General features: G+C 50.8%; 1 protein-coding gene across 2 annotated transcripts in view; it reads right to left on the reverse strand.

The window, feature by feature from the left end:
- The window catches only part of MGRN1 (mahogunin ring finger 1), a 52,136-nt gene extending 40,709 nt beyond the window's left edge, over positions 1–11,427 (reverse strand). For both annotated transcript variants that reach the window (XM_066275001.1, XM_066275002.1), the window contains exon 1: positions 11,168–11,427. In XM_066275001.1, coding sequence (XP_066131098.1) covers positions 11,168–11,255 — 88 coding nt within the window. In that variant the 5' untranslated portion in view covers positions 11,256–11,427. The remainder of the gene's footprint in view (positions 1–11,167) is intronic.
- Between the last annotated feature and the right edge of the window lie 1,189 nt (positions 11,428–12,616).

The following is a 12,616-nucleotide window of genomic DNA, read 5'->3' on the forward strand; positions in this document are numbered from 1 at the left end:
AAATACACATTTTTTTATTAAAAATCACAATGATCCCTGCCAGGCAAACCATGACAGTAATAAACACTCCATGCCTTTGTCCTAAGAAACACAACTGGCCCTGGGACCTGGGCCCTGGGCCCTGGGACACGGGTATGGATTTTGCTCAGTTGCCCCAGTCATCATTCCCACCCAAAGGCGGGAAGCAGGAAAGGCAAGAAGACATCGGTAAAGGTTAAGAATAGCTCACTGATTTTACCAGTTGAAAATTTTTCTCACTCCATAAAAGGACAGAGGCTTCCCGTCCCAGCTCCCTGAAATCCATGAAATCTGCTGCCACTAAGCCCCAGCTGGGTCTGTGTGATCAGAACATCACAGTCCCCAGAGAGTACAGATCTCAGGACTTGGAGAATACTCTACCAGGAAGGAGGCCACCAGCCCCACAGCCTGTTGGCCCGTTCCCAAACAAAGGGAAGACACTGACTCCAAGGAGGTCCCACCCACCTCTAATCTCCCTGCTTATGGAAGTCACCCATGTACATAAAACAGCACTTCTCTGCTTGCCACACTCAAGCCAGTGACTTGGCGCCTGGAACCTCCCCGGGCCTCAGTGTCCCCAGCTGTAACATGGGAGGCTTCAGTGAAGGACACTGGCTGTAGACTGAAAGTACAAGGACAGCTCGGGATGCTCTAGGGATAAAACAAGCCTTGCACAGATGAAGACACCTCACAGCACCTGCTTCCCAGCCGCTCTCCAGTGTGAAAGCCTACTTAATGCAATGGGATGGTTTTACAAGCTCTCGGCCCCCAGCAAGGAAGGAACACTAAGCCAAGATTCTGGTTCTCTGAGTTCCTATAACTTGTTGTAGCCAACTTTTTGGGGGGAAGGGATCCTCCTCAGTTTACACCCTTTTCTGGAAATAGCCTCCACCACCCACAGGGGGAGCTCCAGCTACCACCAGAGAATGCAGCTCTTGTCCCCTGGACACAGCTGGTTGGCCAAGCTGGACACCTGACCATGCTGAGCCAATAACCAGATTCTCTTCCCTGTGGAACCTGACCGTGGAAATGGGGTGAGAGCACAGGACTTGGTCTTTGAGGGCACCTGGCAGGCAGTAGCAATAGGCTTTATGAATGTCACAGCAGCATGACGCTGAGGTCGGAGGGGAACAGGGGCGCTTCATTCTGATCGTGTTCACTCTTCATTACCCACCCTTGGGTTCCGAAGGACACCCCCTCAGCCTTCCAATGTATTCTATTTCTTGCCTAATTTCCACAAATACCATAGCAACAGGCAATTTCCAAAGAATTCAAAATGTAATAAAAAGCCCTGGGACTTAAGAACTCCTGCAAATCAGGGAGAAAAAAAGAGACAATCCAATATAAAAAATATATGCAGAATATGTCACCAGGCCCCTCACAAAAGGAGGAAGAGAGATGAATGGCAATTTATATACAAAAAGGTGCCCAACCTCATTGGTCGTTGGGGAAAATTAATTACACCTACAATGAGATATCCCTAAAATTAAAAAGAAAAACAACAAATAAAACACACCCCTGATACTAGCCAGTGTTGGTGAGAGCGCAGAGCCAATAGAACTCTGATGCTCGGCCCGTGGGGGTGCATTTTGGGTTCCCCAGCTCCATAGAACTATAAAACCTGCTGATGTCACACATGCTACAGAGGCCCCAGAATGCACTCCCAGGCACGAAAATGAACTCATTGAGGCAAGTAACAGAGCAGTCAAAGTCAGAGTCAGAAAAGCAGTGGGGACTGCCAGAGGCTAGGCAGTGGGGAAGGAGGCATTCGTGTTTGGCCCTGGCTGGCTTGCTCAGTGGATAGTGTTGGCCCGGCGTGTGGACATCCCGGGTTTAATTCCCGGTCAGGGCACACAGGAGAAGAGACCATCTGCTTCTCCCCACCCCCTTCCCCTCTCCCTTCTCCTTTCGAAGCCAGTGGCTCCACTGGTTCAAGCATCAGCCGGGCACTGAGGATAACTCAGTTGATTTGGAGCACTGGCCCCAGACAGGGGTCGCCGGGTGGATCCTGGTCGGCGCACATGCAGAAGTCTGTCTCTCTACCTCCCCTCCTCACACTTTAAAAAAAAGGGGCGGAGTTAGTGTTTAATGAGGACAGAGTTTCAGTGTCACACGATGAAATGAGCCATGGTGATGGTGGTGAAGGCTGCACAAAAATGTGAATGTATGTGATACCACTGAGCCGTGCACTTAAAAACGATTAAGGCAATAATTGTTATGTGTATTTTACCCCATTGACAAGCCTACAAAAAACAAACAAACGGACCCAAAGAAATCAGACTGATGAGCACCAAAGCCAGTCACAAGACTGTCCACGGCAGCAATCTGCCTGAGGCCAGACCAGGCACTGCCCCAACGCCCCGCCACATGAACGGAAGAGCACGCAGCGGCATCCCTGGAAGCGAAGAAATCAGCCGCTGCCCCGCGAACCGAGTGCCAGGGCCTCTTCACCACCAAATACAGAGGGAAAAAGCATCTAGTTCTGTTGATATCAAGTTCAAAAATAGGCAAAACTTACCACCACCACCCCCTCCGCTGAGACCGAGGGGTTTCCCGGGAGGAAAGGACTGGGAAGGGGCACCAGGAGGCTTCAGGGGACGATTACCGTTCTCTCTCTTCAGCACGAACACTTCATGGTCATTCATCAAGCTGTATGCTTATGACCTGTACATTTTCTATATGTTACACCTTGGTTTTAAATATGTAAGTGAATACATACTTTTTAATGACTTTTCTAATTTTTATTTATTAATTTTAGAGAGACAGGAAGGGAGAGAGAGACAGAAACTTCGATCTGTTCCTGTATGTGCCCTGATTGGGGACCAAAACAGCACCTCTGAGCTTCAGGACAATGCTCTAACCAACAGAGCTACCCAGCCAGAGAACACATTCACTTTTTAAAACACTGAACTGTGGACAAGCCCTTCCTTCCACTCCCCCTAAAGGCTCCCTGGGGAATCTGGTCACTCAAGGACATCACAGTGAACACGAATTCCATAGGGTAGGAGATCTAGATAACAGAAAGCTACAGTGGTCAAGCCAGCACGGTGGTCTGCCCACCTCGGGAGGCTGGCCCAGGAATGCCCAGCACCAAGGGGGAGGACCCAAGTGAACAAGATGAAGGCCTGAGAAAATGGTGTTCTTCAAGACACATGGATACACGTTCCAATGTCAGAGTCATTCCTCAAGGCTCTTGCTTCCTCAGCCTAGCCCCATGAGAAAACGAGCCAATTGATTTCTTGTTAGATTCAAGCGGGCCCTCTCCCACGCTGTTCCACGATACTGGCTTTTCTGCGAACAGAGAGACACAGAGCATCACTCCTCCTGGGATCCCATCCTGGTGTCACAGGTCCAGGCTGAGCCTAGTTCTCCCAGCTCTGAGGAGCTGGGCAGACACGGGAACAGTTGGCAGAACTGAACAATTCAGCCCCGGCTGGTTGGCTCAATGGTAGAGCATTGGCCCGGTATGTGGATGTCCTGGGTTTGATTTCCAGTCAGGGCACACAGGAGAAACAACCATCTGGCCCTGGCCGGTTGGCTCAGCGGTAGAGCTTCGGCCTAGCGTGCGGAGGACCCGGGTTCGATTCCCGGCCAGGGCACACAGGAGAAGCGCCCATTTGCTTCTCCACCCCTCCGCCGCGCTTTCCTCTCTGTCTCTCTCTTCCCCTCCCGCAGCCAAGGCTCCATTGGAGCAGAGATGGCCCGGGCGCTGGGCATGGCTCTGTGGCCTCTGCCTCAGGCGCTAGAGTGGCTCTGGTCGCAATATGGCGACGCCCAGGATGGGCAGAGCATCGCCCCCTGGGGGGCAGAGCACCGCTCCTGGTGGGCGTGCCGGGTGGATCCCGGTGGGGCGCATGCGGGAGTCTGTCTGACTGTCTCTCCCTGTTTCCAGCTTCAGAAAAATGGAAAAAAAAAAAAAAAAAAAAAAAAAAACCATCTGCTTCTCTACCCCTCCCCTCAGCCACAGCTTGATTGGTTTGAGAGCATCTGCCCAGGCACTGAGGATCGCTCCATGGAGCCTCCACCTCAGGTGCTAAAAATAGCTCAGTTGCAAGTATGGCCCCAGATGGACAAAGCATGGGCCCCAGACAGGGGCTGCCGCGTGGATCCTGGTCAGGGCGCATGCAGGAGTCTGCCTCTCTATCTCCCCTCCTCTCACTTCGAAAAAGAAGGAGAAATTAAAAAAAAATAATTGAACAATTCAACAGTTAGTTACTAAGCTCCTGAGCCAAGTGTACATGACACCCTCCACCACCCTTCATTTTAAAGGACAACACAGAAATGTGAGGCTGTGTACATGCCCAACAGAAACATACACAGGAAATGCCAAATGGAATGTGGTCCCATTTAAATGTCCGGCTTGGGCAGCATCAGGTTTGGCAGTGGTCACCAGCCACCAGAGTCAGACAAGAAGTGCAGGACATTCTCCAGGAAACTTCCAGGCCCACAGGAAGACACAAGCTGGCTGGGCCTGGGCCAGGTCCCACCCTGTTGGCTCACGTGGACTAACAGAGGTAGAACTGAAAGAGGCCTCGGGAACCAAAGGTTAAGCTAATCAGTTGGGGAGACTGGGGCCCAAGAACGAGCTAATGGCTCAGGACTTGGAATCCAGTGCTCCTCCTACCACACCCGGCCATGTTTATGGGAGGGTGTCCTGTAAGCACAGTAAAGGCCACCCCAGCTGTGAGGGAAAAAAACGCACGTGCGCGCACACACACCTCTTTTATCCTGGGCAGCCAGGCCCTCAGCACAGCTGACTATGGGACGGCAGCAGCCACTTCCGCAGCACGGGATAAAAGGCCCCTCAGCCATCTGGCCAGACCAACATCAACCCGGGCCTTCTTAAACTGCTGGGCTGTGCGGGTCCTTGGAGAGCACAATTTTTTTTTTCTTTCTTTCCTTCTTTCTTTTTTAAAAATTTTTATTTATTGATTTCAGCGACAGAGGAAGGGAGAGAGAGACAGGAACATCAGGCTGCCCCTATAAGTACACTGATCAGGGATTGAACTAGCAATCTCTGCGCTTCTGTACAACACTCGAACCAACGGAGCTATCCAGCCAGGGCAGGAGAACACAATTTCAAAGGGTCAAGAAAGGTTTTGTTATATGTCTGCGTGAAACATATGGCAGGGTTGATGTGAGAGTTCAACAAAGCCCAACAAACTGGCAAGAACTGACACAGAGCCAGGTTATCCGAGTCAGAGTGATGATTTCTCCACCCTGGTCTGAGAATCATCCTTATGTGCCAAGGTTGTGGGTTTGATCCCTGGTCAGGGCACATACAAGAATCAACCAATGAATGCATGGATAAACAGAACAACAAATCAATGGTTCTCTCTCTCTTTCTGCCTTCCTCTCTAAAATCAATAAATAAGAAATAAATAAAAAATAAAAAGAAGCAACAATTTCTCAACAATTCCCAGAGAAACTATGGAAGGTCCCAAGACATGTATGGAACTGAGTGAAGAATGTGGGACCTGCCTGACCAGGCGGTGGCGCAGTGGATAGAGCGTCGGACTGGGATGCAGAGGACCCAGGTTCGAGACCCCGAGGTCGCCAGCTTGAGCACGGGCTCATCTGGTTTGAGCAAAAAGCTCACCAGCTTGGACCCAAGGTTGCTGGCTCGAGCAAGGGGTTACTCGGTCTGCTGAAGGCCCGCGGTCAAGGCACATACGAGAAAGCAGTCAATGAACAACTAAGGTGTCGCACCAAAAAATTGGTGATTGATGCTTCTCATCTCTCTCCGTTCCTGTCTGTCTGTCCCTATCTATCCCTCTCTCTGACTCTCTCCTGTAAAAAATAAAAAAATAAAAAGAAAAGAATGTGGGACCTCAGAGACAAATACGCAGAGCTCTGCGGTCCTCTCAAAACCCCAAGAGTGAGCAACACTTAACACCAAGACCTGAGAAATCTCAGCACCAGGGGCCACAGGGCCCAATGGCAGGCTTCCAAGCCCAAGCCACCCTCTGCTTCTTCAGGGAAGCGGGTTCTTTGATGCCTATCTACCTATGGCCAACTTAAAAGCTTTTGGTGGCAGTTGTTTATACCTGAAATATAATAAGTAAAGCTTGGAAAATACAGTTTATTTATACAGCTCTTACAACAATAAACTTCAAACCAAGCTGACACAAGCAGGAACACAGAACTAGTTATGTGAATGGCACAGGTGACACTTGTAAAAGGTGATGTCCTGATGCCAGCCATGACAGTGCTGGTCTTGAGTGGGAAGGTGAAACCCTGTGTGCAGGAACCCTCTTCCCACCCCCCTCCCACGGCTACCAACAAATGGGTCTCAGAGTGCAAATTCACTCCCTCTGCACAGTGATGGCACATGGAAACAGAATGCCCCCAGTGACAAAGGACACCCTTAGTGACACAGAGCATCCTCCCTCATCTAGAACACCTGCCTCAATGCTTTCCTTCAGGCACCAAATAAATCAAAGTTGACAAGGTCCTGCTCTGCAAAGGGTAAACCAACACCAGTATGGAGCGTGGTCAAATAGACGTTTCTAGACTGTCCTCGTTACAAAAGCACACACCATGTCTCTTCACATCTACCCTGGACCCCCCCATTATTACATGATGGCAGACCCAGATGTCCTCAGCCCCCGCCTGGCACCCCACGGGATAAGACACATCCCAGTCTGAGCAGCCTGCACACTAGGGAGGTGGGGGTTGCTTTCTACAATAATAAACTTGTACAAGCATTTATTAAACACTTACTGTGCACTACAACAGGTACTGTGAGACAAAGGGCTCAGTCTGATTTCTAATTCCTCCACCAAAGAGGACAAAAATCTGGTGTCACAAGGACATGGCAAAGCTCCAATGAGATAATGGATGTGAAATGCCCCAAAGGTACACACACCTGATTACAAAAGATTTAGGTCTAGGGCATAGCACCCCACCTGGGGGCTGGTGGGTCACAGGGCTGATTGCCCCTCCTTCTAACTGGGGTGACCTGTCCCAGCATAACCTCCCTTAAACACCAGGGCAGGGCAGTGGGCATCACTCTGAGACACAATGAACAGTAACAACAGCAGTGGGAGGAGCAGCTGTGGGCGCGTGCCTACAGCGCTCCAGGCTCTCTTCCAGACTGCCCACACGACCTTCTCATTACCTGCTTGAACCAACGAGGTGTCCTAACACCTGCTCTGACCCTCAGCTGGGAACCAGCCTGCTATATGAGGGGGCAAAAGGAACTACAGAAATAAATTCTCCCATTTATGGTCAACTGATTTTTGACAAAGGTGCAAAGGCAATCTGATGAAAAAAGAATTGTTTTTTTCAATAAAAATGTTGAAATAACCGAATATCCACATGCAAAAAAAAAAAAAATGACTTTACACCTTTACTTCAACCATATATGAAAAAAATTAACTCCAAATGAATCACCAACCTAAATATGTGTGCTGAAACTATGGGACTTCCAAGGGAAAAAAAAAAACCCTTAAAAAAGCAATAAATTTTTTTTGTGTGTGACAGAGACAGAGAGAGGGACAGATAGGGACAGACAGACAGGAAGGGAGATGAGAAGCATCAATTCTTCGTTGCAGCTCCTCAGTTGTTCACTGATTGCCTTCTCATATGAACGCTGCTGGGGGTGGGGGGGAAGGGTACACGACTACAGCAAAGCAAGTGGCCCCACTGCTCAACCCAGCAACTCTGGGCTTCAAGCCAGCAACCATGGGGTCACATCTATGATCCTGTGCTCAAGCCGGCAACCTCCAGGTTTTGAACCTGGGTCTTCTGTATCCCAGTCCGATGCTCTATCCACTGTGCCATCGCCTGGTCAGGAAAAAAATTAATAAATTAAACTTCAACCAAATTTAAAACCTTCGCTCTTTAAAAGACACCATTAAGAAAATAAAAAGATGCCTGACTGTAGTGATGCAGTGGATAAAGCGTCTATCCAGAATGCTTAGGTCAATAGTTCAAAATCCCAGGTTTGCCCAGTCAAGGCACTTAGAAGAAGCAACTACTACTATTTGATGCTTCCTGCTCTTCCCCTGGCCCCCCCTTTCTTTCTCTTTAACCTCTCTCCAAAAACGAACGAAAGAAAGAAAGAAAGAAAGAAAGAAAGAAAGAAAGAAAGAAAGAGAGGAAGGAAGGAAGGAAGGAAGGAAGGAAGGAAGGAAGGAAGGAAGGAAGGAAGGAAGGAAGGAAGGAAGGAAGGAAGGAAATAAAGACAAGCCACAGACTGGGAAAAATTTTCTGCAAATCATACAGCTGATAATGAAATTGTATCATTATATCTAGAATACATAAAGAACTCTTACAACTCAATACTGAAGACAAGGCCCTGGCTGGTTGGCTCAGAGTGGTAGAGCATCGGCCTGGCGTGCAGGAGTCCCGGGTTCGATTCCCAGCCAAGGCACACAGGAGAAGCACCCATCTGCTTCTCCACCCCTCCTCCTCTCCTTCCTCTCTGTCTCTCTCTTCCCCTCCCGCAGTCAAGGCTCCATTGGAGCAAAGTTGGCCTGGGCGCTGAGGATGGCTCTGTGGCCTCTGCCTCAGGCGCTAGAATGGCTCTGGTTGCAACAGAGCAACACCCCAGATGGGCAGAGCATCACCCCCTGGTGGGCATGCCGGGTGGATCCCAATCGGGCGCATGCGGGAGTCTGTCTGACTGCCTTCCCGTTTCCAACTTCAGAAAAATACAAAAAAAAAAAAAAATACTGAAGACAAACAGGCCCTGACCTGGTAGCTCAGGTGGTTAGAGCATCATTTAGATACACCAAGGTTGCAGGTTCCATCCCGGTCAGGGCACATACAAGAATCTACCAATGAATGTATAAATAAGTAGAACAACAAATCTCAATCTCTCTCTCTCTCCACTCCCTTCCTTTCTCTCTAAACTCAATAGATTAAAAAGAAAAAAAGGTCCATGGGGGCAACTACTAAGATTGTTTCAAACCCCTCTGTGGTCCCCAGTCCACCACTGGGGAAACATAGTAAAGTACGGCTAAGATCCCTTCTGCCTCCAACTGACCCTCCCTAAGCAAGGAACGAGGAAGCAGGAAGGACAGCCTTTGGACTGGACAGGCTCAAACACCTCTGTTGCGGCAGCAAAACCAAGGCAGCCCATGGCATTCACTTGGGTGCTAGCCCCAACCTACTAGTCGTGGCTGACTAGGGTGTTCACTGATGGAGTCTGAAACCAAGATGAGGCTCAGTGGGAAAGAGTGCCCTGGCTGATTAGCAAGGTCTGCTACTCAGAACCCAAAAATGGCCCTGTAAATGTCTTGCTTTTGTGTTTTGTCCAAAGAGCTAAGTGAAGGGACATTGTCAAGTTTGCTCTGGTCCCAGGTGATAGGAGGTGCCACATCAAACTTTAGCAATCTCTGCCATGCCATACCAATACTAACTGCTATTAGGGTCTGAGCGGGTCCTCTGATTTTTTTTTCTTCTTCTTCTTTCTTACAGCATTTCATACATTTTATTTAATTATGACACTTTTCTCCATGAAACTATTCTATTATGATAGACTCTGGGAAATATTGGTCAAAGTATTTAATAGTTAACATAGTGGCTAGGTTTTACTGATTTCCTTCTTAAGCCATTATAGCAGCTAATACTTTTCGAGGGCCTCTTAGGTGCCAGACACTGTTCTGAGTACTGTCCAAGGATCATTTCACAGATGAGGAAGGAACCCGGGGGCTAGGCAACTTGCCTTAGATCATTCAGCCAAAGACAGACTGGAAGGACATCAGTGATTAAAGATGACTTCAATCAACTGCTCCATCAGATCTGGGGAAGTCAGCCCCCAGGGCTCCCAGAGGATCACCATACCAGGCTGGGCTGCTCTGCCCTGCCCTTGTGCCTGGTACACAAGCAGGCATAGAAACCTCCCCAAATAGCAGGCAACAGCTCCTTCTGCCCAGTTCTGACTGTATCCCCTTCTGATGCCATAATCCATCTCCAATTCCTTTATTTCCAGTAGCCGCAGACACTCTACTTCTTACATCTTCCAAAATTAAGACAGAGCAGTTCTCAAAACTGAGTGGACATCAGACTCACCTGGGAAGTGGGTTTTAAATGCATGTTCCTAGGCCCCCAGCAGGTCTGAGGCAGGGCCTGAGAACTGCATGTTTCACAAGCTTCCCCACTGATAGGAGCAGGTAGTCCTAAACCACAGTCAGAGGAAACCCCATCTGGTGGATGCCCACAAGCCAACTGTGAGGCCTAGAAGACCACAGCAGACCAGATGCTTCAGAAGCTAGGATCAGAGGGCCCAATCTGAAAGTCCGCATGATGTCCAAACTCCCTGTCATTTTTCTTCCCTCCTTTCCATGGCCAATGACCAGATGAAGAGAGGGACGGTGAGGAATTGGAGCTAAAGTTCTAGGTCAGGCCACAGTCATCATTAGAAGGAGCAGAACAGAGTGGGAACAACTCAACCGGGAATCAGCTGGTCCCAGATGTGCTTCCATCCAGCTCTGAGACCTTGGGGAAGTTACTTCCTCCCTGGTGAGTCAGGTGGCTCTTCACACACACACAAAAAAAGGAGACCAGAAAACTCAGAGACCCCCGCCAACCATTCCCCTGTTCTCCAGCAAGATCCCAAGTCTCTCCCCCATTGATTACAATCCTCTCCTTGATCCCAGCCCCACTCCCCCACCATACACAGGCTCCATAGGGTCACAGGAGGGCTAAGCCTGTCCATATGGGATGCAGAGTGTCCTGAACCACTGGCTGGGTCTTCACACCAAGCCACCAAAGAAAGCCAAACCCAGCGATGATGTGATGTCAATCCTTATGACAATGATCACTTTGTAAGCACAAGAGAAGCGCCGGGCACCGTGTTAACCCGCCAGCGTCGCGCCGGGAACCTCACCACCGCCCTACGGCCCTAGAAGTTTCCCGAGGGCCTCTCCTGGGTGCAGACAGGGAGCTGAGGCACTCAGGAACGAAGTGACTGACCCAAGGTCACCCAGCCTGGACGAGGCGGTCAGCCCAGGCCGCACACCCAACCTGGAGTCCGGGTCGACGGCCCGCGGAGCTCCGGGCAGGGAGCGGCACGGGGGTCCAGGGACCCAGCAGAGCTCCCACCCCAGCCCTGCGCGGGGGGCCCTGCGCAGGGGGCCCTGCGCGGGCGCGCCTAGTCCGCCCTGCCTGCTGCCGAGCCCGCGCCGGGCCGGCCGCTCACCGGACTTCGGGGGGTAGCGATAGGCCGAGTTCGCCTGAATGTCGATGTCCTCCACGCCCGCGATCCGGCGGCTCAGGATGGAACCCATGGTGTGCGGCGGAGCGGGCCGGGCCGGGGCCGCGGTGGGACGGGGGTAGGGGGGGCGGCAGCGGTGTCTTCACTCAGACATGGCCCAGACCAGGTTGCACCGACTCTTGCCCACGGCCGCGGAAGCCTCGGCCTGGGAGCCCCCACCCCCGACTCGGCCCGGGGCCCGACGCCACGGCGGCCCCCCGCCCCCCCTGAACCGAGGCACCTCGGGAAATGGAGTCCCTTCGCCTCCGAGGGCACCCGGCTACCGCGAGGAAAGCACGCCTATTAACTACATTTCCCAAGATGCTCCTCGCCCGGGTCGAGTTGTTGACAAGCGCTGCGGGACAAACCAAATGGATCGGAATCTAGAGAGGCGAAACCATCAACCGCACCGCAAATTGTCCTTCTCTCTGCATTCCAAGCACAGCATTAACATTGTGACTCTTTAGCCTCCTAATAATCTCTTCATATATCGACCCTTCCATTTACATCTCTCTGAAATATCACCCCGAGCCACCGTGGTTCCAACGCCTTACATTTACCCCCTCTCTGAAATATCTCTCCATGGTTCTCCCCACTTCCCAGGGTTTATCTCCTGCCCTAGCCAGCAGAGGGCTTACATTTACCTGCCATCCGATAAGAGAGCGGGAGTGAAACCCAAGCTTACCTGGAGAGGTGTGAAGCGCTTGCTTTAGTTTTTTCCAGAATTCAAGGCATCTCTCCAGTTCCATGTCCAGATCAATGACTTTGAAGACAGAATTTCACAGCCCGCCCCAAAAAAGGCTGTAGACCTCTCCCCGTTTTACAGATAAGGAAACAGGCACAAAGAAGGGAGGTCAGCTTTATAAGGTCAGAATTGCAGCAGACTTTCCTGGCTTTTGAGTTCCACAAAACTCAGTAAGCAGGAAAGATGAGGATTTGCGTTAACCTACTTTGCAGTTGAGAAACTGGGGTTTGTAGAAGAAAGTGACTTCCCAAATGGAGCCTGCCATATCAAGAAAGCAACTAAGAAGGGCTCCGTGCAGGAGCCTGGAGTCTCAAATGGTAAATTCACCACAGTCCACATTAAAATGAGTCCTATACCGGCCCTGGCCAGTTGGCTCAGTGGTAGAGCGTCAGCCTGGCGTGCAGGAGTCCTGGGTTCGATTTCCGGCCAGGGCACACAGGAGAAGCGCCCATCTGCTTCTCCACCCCTTCCTCTCTGTCTCTCTCTTCCCCTCCTGCAGCCAAGGCTCCATTGGAGCAACGTTGGCCCGGGTGCTGAGGATGGCTCCCGTAGCCTCTGCCTCAGGCGCTAGAATGGCCCTGGTTGCAACAGAGCAACACCCCAGATGGGCAGAGCATCGCCCCCTGGTGGGCATGCTGGATGGATCCCGG

The sequence above is a fragment of the Saccopteryx bilineata genome, chromosome 4, assembly GCF_036850765.1.
Source record: "Saccopteryx bilineata isolate mSacBil1 chromosome 4, mSacBil1_pri_phased_curated, whole genome shotgun sequence".
NCBI classification, from domain to species: Eukaryota; Metazoa; Chordata; class Mammalia; order Chiroptera; family Emballonuridae; genus Saccopteryx; species Saccopteryx bilineata.